At 57.8% G+C, this 10,981-nt stretch overlaps 1 protein-coding gene across 2 annotated transcripts; it reads right to left on the bottom strand.

The window, feature by feature from the left end:
* Positions 1-1,029: 1,029 nt before the first annotated feature.
* Positions 1,030-9,283, bottom strand: LOC120412314 (zinc finger protein ubi-d4). Of its 2 annotated transcripts, XM_039572701.1 has the most exons (12): positions 9,202-9,283; positions 7,737-7,897; positions 7,240-7,347; positions 6,971-7,134; positions 6,141-6,233; positions 5,844-5,922; positions 5,193-5,234; positions 3,453-3,590; positions 3,169-3,297; positions 2,512-2,624; positions 1,777-1,858; positions 1,030-1,177 (listed from the first exon to the last, which is right to left on the bottom strand). In XM_039572701.1, exons 1-12 carry the CDS (start codon positions 9,231-9,233, stop codon positions 1,101-1,103), a joined length of 1,218 nt encoding a protein of 405 aa, XP_039428635.1. In that variant the 5' UTR covers positions 9,234-9,283; the 3' UTR covers positions 1,030-1,100. The 2 variants fall into 2 exon arrangements, with proteins under 2 accessions (XP_039428635.1, XP_039428636.1); XM_039572702.1 differs by lacking the exon at positions 5,193-5,234.
* Between the last annotated feature and the right edge of the window lie 1,698 nt (positions 9,284-10,981).

The raw sequence follows: 10,981 nt of genomic DNA, 5'->3' as shown, positions 1-10,981 counted from the left end.
TGTTCTGAGCCAGCGGGGGAGGGGCGGGGGGGAATCCCCAAATCCGGGGATTTTGCCCCATTCGGTGGCGGCCGGAGGGGTGGGGGAGGGGTAAGGCCTCGTGGGGTGGGGGAGGGGCTGGGAGCATCCTTTGGGGGGGTGGGGGGTGATAAAAATGGGGGAAAAGGGAACAAAAATCGAAGCAGGAAAAATCTCCCCTCCAAAAACGGAAGAAAAAGTCCCAAAACTGCCCCGGAATTCCCAAAAAAAAAGGGGGAAAAGGGAGAGTTTGGCACCCGCGGCGCCGGGAGGGGGAGTGGGTGAGTTTTGGGGTGAAATCCTGGGAACTTGGGGGGTGGAAGGGATGAAAATCACCCCAAAAATCACCGGGGGGAGTGGGGGGAGGGGAGAAAGGGCCCTGAAATCCTGGAATCAACGGAATCCACCCAAAAATGGAGGGAGGGGAAGAAAAAGGGAAAAAAGGACCCAAAATAAAGAAAAGGGAGGAAAAAAGAGGTGAAATGAAGGGAATGGAAGAGATTAAAAAAAAAACAAACCCAGGATGAATAAAGGAGATAAAAAAAATAAGGAAGGAAAGGGAAATAGAAGGAAAAAAGAAAAAAAGGGGAAAAAAGAATAAAATGAGAAAATAAAAAAGGAAAAAAGAAAATAAAAAAAAAGAAAAAAGAGCAAAAATAGAAGAGAGAGAAGAGGAAATTAAAAACAAGGGAAAAGATCCCAAAAACCAAGAAAATAGAAGAAAAGGAAAAAAGAGCAAAAAAGGGAAACAAAACAAAGCAAAAAAAGAGGAAAATGAAAGAAAAAAGTAAAGGATAAAAGGGAATTAAAACAGAACCAAAAAAGGAAGAAAATGAAAGAAAAAAGAAGACAATTAAAGGGCAAAAAGAACCAAAAGAGAAAAGAAGGCAAAAAAGGGAAATAAAAAGGACCCCCAAAAAATGAAAATAAAGGAAATAAAAGGGAAAAAAAAGAAAAAAAAAAAACGGTAAAGGAAGGAAAATGACCCAAAAAAACTGGGAAAAAAAGGCAAAGGCCCCAAAGCTGAGGGGGTGAGGATGAGGAGGGGATGGGGATGAGGAGGAGGAGGAGGAAGAGCAGGATCAGGAGCTGTTCTGGTTCTGGTAAATCGACGCCTTCTCCTTGAGCAGGTCCAGGCAGAGGTGGCAGCTCCAGCTCCCTGCGGAAAACCGGGATCAGCCTTCGGCCTCACCCCCCTCAGCCCCCCGGGAGGACAATTAACCACGGGGGCTAACGAGGGGGGAGGAGCGAGTGCAGGAGGAAGAGGAGGAGAAAAGAAGAGGAAAAAAAGAATAAAGAGGATAAATAAGAGGGAGGAAGAGGAGGGAGAATTCAGGAATTCAGGGAGGAAAATGAAGAAAAGATGAGGAAGATGAGGACGGAGGATGAGGAGGGAGAGGAGGAAGAAAAGGAGGAGGAAGAGGAGGAGAAAAGAAGAGGAAAAAGAGAATAAAGAGGAGAAACAAGAGGGAGGAAGAGGAGGGAGAATTCAGGGATTAGGGTGGAAATTCAGGAATTCAGGAAGGAAAATGAGGAAGAAAAGACGAGGAAGATGAGGAGGGAGGAAGACGAGGCAGAGGAGGAAGAAAAGGAGGAGGAAGAGGAAGACAAAGGAGCAAGAGGAGGATTTGGGAGCAGGAACCCCTCCCCACAGCCCAGAAGGAAACCTGGGAAGAGCCAGGCCAAGGAACCGCAGGGTTTCCCACTCCCGGGGAGGTTTCGGGGGGATCCCGAGGGGCCGGGAAGGGCCGGACTCACCCTCGGGGGGCTCGGACATGGGCGGGGTCAGGCAGTACATGTGGTACCCGCGGTCGCAGTCGTCACAGAACAGCAGCTGGTCCTGGGCCGGGCAGATTCCAATCGCTCCGCTCCCAGAATTCCCGCTTTTCCCCCCAAAAAGCCTCTCCCGTGTCCCACAGGTCACTAAAGGATTTTACCCTCCCCAAAATTTCCCTCCCCCGGTGTCCCAAAGGCTCTGGAAAGGCAAAAGTTGCCTGCAGGTTATCGAAATCCAAAAGTTTTTCCCCAAAAAAGCCTTTCCGGGGTCTTACGGACTCCTAAACCCTGAAGGTTTCTCCCCCAAAAACCCCTCCAGTGGGAATTCTGCGGCATTCCCAGGTGGTTTTTGGGCATTCCAAAGTAATTTTTGGGTGTTCCCAGGTCATTTGGGGCATTCCTGGGTCACTGCTGGGGATTCCTGGTGGATTCTGGGGCATTCCCTGATAATTGTGGGGCATTCCCAGGTAACTTTGGGGCATTCCCAGGAAACTTTGGGGCACTCCCAGGAAACTTTGGGGCATTCCCAGGCAACTTTGGGGCACTCCCAGGAAACTTTGGGGCACTCCCAGGAAACTTTGGGGCATTCCCAGGCAACTTTGGGGCACTCCCAGGCAACTTTGGGGCATTCCCACGTAACTTCAGGGCATTCCCACGTAACTTTGGGGCACTCCCAGGTAACTTTGGGGCACTCCCAGGTAACTTTGGGGCACTCACGTCGTTCTCGGAGGTGCCGCAGATGTTGCAGCACTTGCACTCGATGCACTGCCAGCGGTACGTCTTCACCGCGGCCATCATCACCGGCGTGAACTGCAGGCACGACGGGTGACCTGGGGACAGCGGGGACACCTCAGGGACACCTCAGGGACACCTCAGGGACAGCGGGGACACCCCGGGGACACCCCAGGGACACCCCAGGGACACCCCGGGACACCCCAGGGACACCCCAGGACACCCCAGGACACCCCAGGGACACTCCAGGGACACCCCAGGGGACACCCAGGACACCCCAGGGACACTCCAGGACACCCCAGGGACATCCAGGGACACCCCAGGACACCTCAGGGACACCCCAGGGACACCCAGGGACACCCGGGACACCCCAGGACACCCCAGGACACCCCAGGACACCCCAGGGACACCCCAGGGACACCCCAGGACACCCCAGGGACACCCCAGGGACACCCCAGGGACACCCAGGGACACCCCAGGCCACGTCTTCACCATGGCAGTGCTGGATCAACGCTCGGATCCAGGGTCCCAAATGTCCTCCCCAACCCCAGCCCCGGCCATTCCACGCCTCCCCCACGTCCGGCCCGGGTCCGGCTCCCTCCGGGCCGCAGGAGCCCCGGGATGGCCCCGGCTGTCCCTCACCGGAGCGGCCGCAGTCGGAGCAGGACACGAGCTCCTCGGGCTGCCCGGTTTTCTTGTTGATCTTGGAGTCTCCCAGGCAGAAGTCGCAGTAATTGTTGGGAAGGGCCAATCCGTCGGGACCCTTCTTGGCTGGAAAAGCGGAGCGGGACACCGGGATCAGGGCACAGGGACGGAATTCCCCCCACGGAGCGGCTCCCAGCCGGGGCAGCTCCGGGACACCTCGGGCTGGGGTGTTGGTCATTCCCAGGGCTTTCCCGGGCGGCAATTCCGGGGTTTTTCCTTACATTTCTGCTCCTCGGAGCGCTGGGAGACGGGAGTGGGGGGCTGGGAATCGTCCTTGTCGTCCCCCTCCTCCTCGGCCAGGTGGGAGTGGGCGTAGTGGTAACTCAGCCCCGGCCGGTTCTTGTAGCGCTTCCCGCAGACTGCCGAGAAAAAATGGGAAAAATCCCAGTTGGACCCCAGCAGAGGAGGGAAAAATCCCAAATCCCGAAGCCTCCGGAGCCGCCCCGACCGCAGCTCCGGGCTGGGAGAGCAGGAGGTGCTCCCTGCTGACCCGGAACTGGCTGGAATCGGGTCCAACGACCCGGAATTCCTGAGGAATCCCAGGTGAATTCCCCAGGATCCCGAAGGAATTCCAGGCTACCGACCTGGGATCCCGAAGGAATTCCAGGTGAAAGCCCCAGGATGGATCCAATGGCAAAATCCCCAGGAAGATATTGGGGAGAAGAAATCCCCACCCCAAAAAATCCCATCCCGAGGTAAAAACCAAGGAAGGGGAAACTCGGGAATTCTGGGCTTCCAAGGAGGGATTTGGCAGCGGCCATGGATCCATCCCAGCTCCTCCAAAGGCCCAAAATCCATTGGTTTTCCCATTTCCCACCCCAAAACTGGGGAGGTTTCTCCCTCAATCCAGCACCTTGTGGATCAGGGAATCGGCTCCAGTTCCCCATCGCTGCTTTTCCAGGGATTTTTTGGGTTTTTCCTTATTCAAGGACACCCCAAAATCCCTTTCCAGCCCCATTTCGGCGTGGGAAGGACGAGCACAGATCCGGCTCCCTCCCAGCACAAGGAATCGGGATAAAATCCCCAAAAAAAGGGTGCCGGAGGGGGAATTCCAGGGCTCGGTGGAGAGGTTTCCCAACGTGTTTTCCCTGTGTTTTTCCATTAATTGGGAAAAAGCCGCTTTGGGATGAAATTTCCCGAGTTTGGAGCTTTTCCAGAACAACACAGAAGTTTCTGGATCCACTGGGATCCCCCCCGACCGTGGAGAAATCAGGGAAAAAGCAGCTGGATCAGGGAAAATGGGGCTGAACTTCCACAGGGAGGCCGACTCCAGCAGCCCGCGCTGGTTTTTTGGGATAAAAACCACGGGAATTGCCCCGGCATCTGAGGGGTTTTTGGGGAAAACGCTCGGGATCGGAGCAGCACCGAGGAAAAACGGCCCCGAGAGCCGCAATTCCAACGGGATTCCCATGAAATTCCCGCTTCCCTCCCAGTCCACGGGGCTCCAAAGTGACCTTTTTCCCCCCAAAACCTCCAGGACCATCTCCAAGCGCGGCTCCGGATTCCTCCTCCCGAGGCGAGGAACAGGAGCCTCGGGAACATCCCGAACTCCCCATCCCACCTGCGGCCGATCCCGATTTTTTGGGGCTTTTTTAGGTAAAAACCCCGCGGATTTGGAGCGGGAAAACAACACCGGGGAGCTTTAAAGGCAGCAGAATCCCGGGATTCGGGAACCGGGGGTGGATTTGGGTGGAAGCTCCGTGTTTTTCCCACTGCTGGCTCCACGGGGGGGGTTAATCTTTGTTTTCCCGGCCTCATTCCCTGCTGGAAAAGGGTCAGGGGGCCGGAGCGGGGCCGGCGCTGACGTCGCTCCCGTGGCCTTTGGCTTCTCCCTCCCCTCCTCCCGCCGATCCCGGGGCTCCGCAGGGGGATTTTTTTTGGGGTGGGAAAACCCCACGGAAAAAAAAAAAGGAAAAAAGGAGGAAAAGCAGGAAAAACGAGCAGAGAGAGAGCGGAACTACCTCGGTCGGGAGGTTTCAAGGAATGCTTTTGTTTGTAACTGTCTGAAACACAGAAAGAGAAGTCGTGAGAGGACACAGACACACGGAAAACCAGGAAAAAAGGGCAGGAAAAACACAACCTCAGGGAGCCAGGGGGAGAATTAGTGCTGGGAAGTGGCAGGACAGGAGGAAGAAGAGAGAAAAAGGAGCTGGCGAAGCTTTTCCATCCCGTTATCCCGCTGAATCCTGGGCTGGGGGGGCCTGGCCTGGGCATGGAATCCCTGCTCCCAGGGTTCTGTTGGATTTCACGGCTCCCAGCTCCTTAAGGGGCTTTAAGGAGGGCTGGGAATGAGTCCCAGGGACACGGATCCGACTGGAAAACCACTGGGATGAGGGGGAGGGGCCTTCCCAGCCTCTGGGGGCTGTTTGGGAAGTTTATCCTCGTTTTTATCCTTCCATCCTCCTTCCTATCCTGATTTTCACACCTCCAGCGCTTGCGCCACCCTGGGCCCTGGGGCCGTTTCCCGGCGTTCCCGGTGGGACAACTCCGGCCCCCTCCGCGGGAGGAAGGCGAGAGCCCGGCCCTGCCCTCCCCGGCCGTGGGGATCTCCTGCCCGGGCTGGAATCCCCCGATCCCGGCGGTGCCGCGCCCGGAACGGCCCCGGCACTCACTGTCGCAGGCGTAGGGCTTGTCCCGGTCCTCCAGGATGGCCGCGTCCAGCTTCTTCCGAGCCCCTCCGACGCCTTTTCCCTGCGGAAAAGTCGGGATTTAGGGAAAAGTCGGGAGCTGAGAGGGCACGGAAGGGACACGGCCGGGGCGGGAGCGATCCAAGAGTGCCACGCGCTGGGAACGGCCGAGGGACAGCAGATCCTCGGGAATTCGGGAGAAACGAGGGATTCTCGGCGCAAATCCCAGCTTTCCTCCCTGTGGGGTCGCCCCGGGAGTGGAATTCCCAGGAATTCACTCACCTTGGCCTTGCCCTTCCCCCTCCTCTTGGGCGTGTCCTCCTCGTAGTCCTCATCATCCAAATCGTCCAGGAAATCGTCCGGCTCCAGGATCCGCTGGGAACGAGGAGAGGGGTTACTGCAGGAAAACCAATCCCAGGGAAGAACAACGGGAAAAACGGGAAAAACAGGAGGGGTCGCAGCTGAATCCATCCCAAAGGAGGCACAGAAAGGTTCTTGTGGATGGACGGGAATTCAGGATGTTTTATCCCCCAAAAAAACGTCGTGGAAGGGCCTGATCTGGTGGGAAAACGCTTGGAGGAGGAGGAGTTTTGGAAAAGGCAAAAGGAAAGGAGGCTGGGAAAAGGTTTCCATGCTCAAAAACGCTGTGGAAAAGCCTCAGAAGGGGAAAAATACAGAATTCTGGGAAAACGACCCCAAAACTCCCCTTTCCCTGAATTTCTGGGCTGGAATTTCCCTCCCCCTGAATTGCAGGGCCAGAACCTCCCTCCCACTGAATTCTGGGACCAGGAACTCTCTCTCCCTAAACTCTGGGATCAGAAACTCTACTCTTCCCAAATTTCCTTCCTTCCCTTTTTTTTTTTTTTTAACCTGGAACTCCCTTTTCCTAAATTTCTTCTCAGGCCAAAAAATTCCCCAATTTTGGCTCCAGAACCTCCTTCCCACGAACCCCAGGGCCGGATTCCCCCTTTCCCCCTCCCACCAAACCCATCCCAAGCCCTAAAATCCACATCTGGAGCGGGAGAAGGGGCTGGAAAATCTGAGTTCGTGGCACGAAATTCCCGGTTCCCGGCAGGAATTCCCGGTTCCCATCCCGGAATTCCCGGCAGCACCTTCCGTGCGCGGCTGTTGGTGACCGGGAACTCTCCCAGGCTGTCGTCGTCCATCCTGGGGTCTGGCAGGGAACGTTTTTCCAGAGGATCCGTCCTCAGCAGCGCTTCCAGGCTGCTCCCGTCCTGGGAGATCAGCCCCTCCTTCTTCAGCGTCTGCTCCGTGTCTGGGGAAAAACAGGGAAAAAACGGGAAAAATGAGGGTGGGTGCTGGATCCTGGCGGATCTGGGGCGGAATTCCCAGAAATCCAGCAGGGAATGGGCGGAATTACCGGGTTTGATGGAAGGGAAGGAGAGCCGGGGGTCCTCCGGGGGGTGGGCGCGGCGTTTCTTGCGCCAGCGCCGCGCCGGGTACGAGTAGAGCTGCCCGGCCGCCAAACCTGCGGAAAAATCCCGGGAAACTCCCCAAAATCGGGCCAGGGGGTGACAGAACTCCTCGGAATCATCCGAAGCTGTGATAAAACACTCCAAACGTTCCCAAGGAGGGGACAGAGCAGCCCAGAGCGACCCCGGCCCCTTCCCCTCCCCAGCGCTTCCCCACTGTCTCCACGGTGCTCTCCTGCCGCTTCCCGGCTGCTCTCCCAATGTTCTCCCGTGGTTTCCCAACCATTACTCCATCATTTCCCCACCATTTCCTGTCCTTCTCCCATTGTTTCCCTCCCCTTCTCCCATCATTTCCCCACTGCTCTCCCACTTTCCCATTGCTCCCCCGGCATTTCCCCGCTGCTCCCCCGGCGTTCCCGCCTCGTTCCCGGCGCTCCGGCCGTACCGGGCCCGCGGTGCCGTTTCTCCATCCAGATGTAGCAGTTGCTCTGGGCCACCCCGGTCTGGGAGTCCAGGAAGGGCAGGCGGACGCTGCGCTCGGCGCAGAGCCGGGCGTTGTAGCTGTGGCACTGCTCCATGGCGTCCCGGTAGTACTGCTCGCCCAGCCTGGGAAGGGCACGGATCAGCCCGGGAAGGGCAGGGATGGCACCGGGAATGGGGAGCCCAGCAGGGATCATGGCCCAGCACTGGGACCGGGGGAATGGGGGAATGAGGAGCCCAACAAGGATCGCGGCCGGGAGGTGTCAGGGATACAACTGGAGGCTGCCAGGGATGAAATGCTGGAGAATACCAGGGATACAACTGGAAAGCCTCAGGAATACAAGTGGAGAACAGCAGGAACAGACCCAGAGGTCCTCAGGGATAGAACCAGAGAATGTCAGGGATAAAACTGGAGACGTTCAGGGGTCCAACTGGAGAACAGCGGGGACAAAGCCCGAGATTCCCAGGGGTAGAACCGAGAACATCAGGAGCAAAACCGGAGAATACCAGGGATACAGGCGGAGATTGTGAGGGGTAAAAGGCACAACAACTTCCCGCTCCGCCAAGGATACTCCCACGGGGTGTGCAGGGAAGGGCAGGGACGGAAGAGACGGAGCACAGGGACGGACGAGGATGGAGAGGGAGGTACAGGGACACAGAGGGGAGCACAGGGACGGACGAGGATGGAGAGGGAGGTACAGGATACAGAGAGGAGCACAGGGATGGATGAGGATGGAGAGGGAGGTACAGGATACAGAGGGGAGCACAGGGATACAGAGGGAGGTACAGGACACAGAGGGGAGCACAGGGATGACTCCCCTCAACTCGGCCTCTGCAGGACCCTCTCGCTGGGATGCACAGGGAAGTAGCGCAGCAATGTCCAGGGAAGGACAGGGGACGCACAGGGATGTACCGGGACATTCGGGGATGTCCAGGGATGTTTCGGGATATTCGGGGATGCATGGGGATGCACAGGGATGTGCTGGGATGACTCCCCCGTCCTTGGCCTCTCCAGGACGCTCGCCCACGGGAGTTTAGGGATATATAATGAGGCACAGGGAGATGCACGGATACAATACCGGGAATTTTAACGCTTTACAGGGATGACCCCCGCCCCCCTTGCCCTCTCCAGGACCCTCTCAGGGCCAGACCTGGGGGACCCTGCCGGGCCCTCGGGACCCTCCCAGGCTCCCCTCCCGCTCAGATCCCTGAGGCCCTCCCGGTGCTGGGGGGGATTCTGGGGTGCCCTTAACCCCCCCCCCCCAGCAAAGTTCACCCCGAACAATGCGCGCGTGTCGCTCCCCCCCCCCTTCCCGCCCACTTGGTCCCGCCCGGCGCGCGGGGGTAAGGGGGGGGGCCCGCTTCCCGCGCCCGGCCGGGCCGCACCATTCCCGCGCCGCGGGGGGTGAAGGGGGGGGACCCGCACTCACAGCTTGACCACATTCTGAACCACCGCCGCCATCTTGGCTCCGCCGCCAGGGCGCCGCGGGGCGCGTGCGCGGAGGAAGGGGCGGGAGGGGCGGGGAGAGGGAGGAGAAGGAGGAGAGAGAGAGGGACGGAGGGAGGAGGAGGAGCGGGGAGAGAAGGGGCCGGAGAGAGGGAGGGTCGGGAAAAGGGGAGGCGGAGGGAGAGAGAGGAGAGGAGGGAGGGGCGGGGGGAGTGCGGGAGCGCGGAGTCCTCCCGGCCGCTGGGCGGCGCCGTGCGCGCGCGCGCGGGGAAAAGGCGGGAAAACGGGGACGGGGGGGGGGGGGGGGGGGCGAAGGCCTGAGGGGAGAAATGGAGGGAAAAGGATCTGAGGGGAAAAATGGAAGGAAAAAGGGGAAATCGGAGAGAAAGAGGCAGATGAGGGTACGGGGAGAAAGGGACAGGATGGGGATGAAGGGGAGAGGCAGGGTGGGGGATATGGGGGGAGAAAAAGGGGGAGATGGAGGGGGGAGACTGAGGGGGAAAGTGATGGGAGAATGAGTGATGAGATGGGGGACAAAATGGGAGGAGATCAAGGGGGGAGGGTAAGGGGGAAATGAAGGGAAAGTGGGGAGTCATCCACCCCAAGGAGGAAAATTACAGAAGGGAAAAAGGAGGTTTGGGAGACCCCATCGCTCCCTGCAATCCCCTGGGAGGAGGTTGGAGCGAGGCTGGGGGTGAGATCCCTTCTCTCGATGGATAAAACAAGAGGAAACAGCCTCAAGTTGCACGAGGGGAGGTTTATTCAGGAAAACTCCATTATGGAAAGGGTTGTCCCGCCCTGGCGCGGGCGTGCCAGGGATGTGGTGGAGTCACTGTCCTGGAATTATCTCAAAAAATGCCTGGATGTGGCATACAGTGAACGTGGTTCAGTGGTGACCTGGTGGCGCTGGTTGGACTTGATGATCCCAAAGGTCTTTTCCAGCCTCGATGATCCCATGGAAAGGGGTGAGAAGGGAAGAGGGAGAATGGAAAGGGAGACGGGGAAGGGAGTGAGGGCAGCGGGGAGGGATGGAGGAGGTTTGGGGGGATACGGGAGGAGGAGGGGATGGAAAGAGGGGTGAGGGTTGGGGGGGAAATGAGGGGTAAATTGGGGGGAATGAAATAAGGGATAAAGGAGGATCAGGAGAGAATGAAATTAGGGATAAGTGAGGATGGATCTCTCAAATCCCAAATCTCCCCAGATTCCTTATGGCTGTTTATGATTTCAACCAAACCCCCTTCTTACCCCCAGCCTCTTCATCCCCAAAAAATTCCTGCCAAAAATTCCCATTTTTGAGCTCTTCTCCCTTTTTATCAAACGTAAATTAACCAAGAATCCCAAAAATCATCCCCCAGGACAGAGGTCGCCCACCGATCCCCTGGCGAGCGTGGTTTGACGTCAGCTTCCAGGTGAGTTCCTCACTTCCAGGCGAATTCCTCTCTCTTTTTCCTCCTCACTTCCACATTCCACCTGTGGTTTTTTCCCTGTTTGCTGTGAATTTGCCTTTTTTCCCCAAGGTCACCCCCTGGTCAAACCTTCCTCCTGCCCTTCCTCCTCCTCCTCCTCCTAATCCCGTGCCGGCTGTTCCTGGCGCTCATCCCACGGCTCCGTTCCCGGCTCCGGCCACACCGGAGGGGTCAGACACTGACCGCTGGCGTGGGCGGCGTTAATCCGCTGCCCGGAAATCCCGGGATAACGAGGAAGTTGGGAGGGAGGTGGGAATGCTGCCAGCCCCGTGCCCCTGCTGGGGTTAATTAATGATT

This window comes from Corvus cornix, unplaced genomic scaffold (assembly GCF_000738735.6).
Source record: "Corvus cornix cornix isolate S_Up_H32 unplaced genomic scaffold, ASM73873v5 scaffold9, whole genome shotgun sequence".
NCBI lineage: Eukaryota > Metazoa > Chordata > Aves > Passeriformes > Corvidae > Corvus > Corvus cornix.
This window is presented reverse-complemented; position numbering and strand designations above follow the sequence as displayed.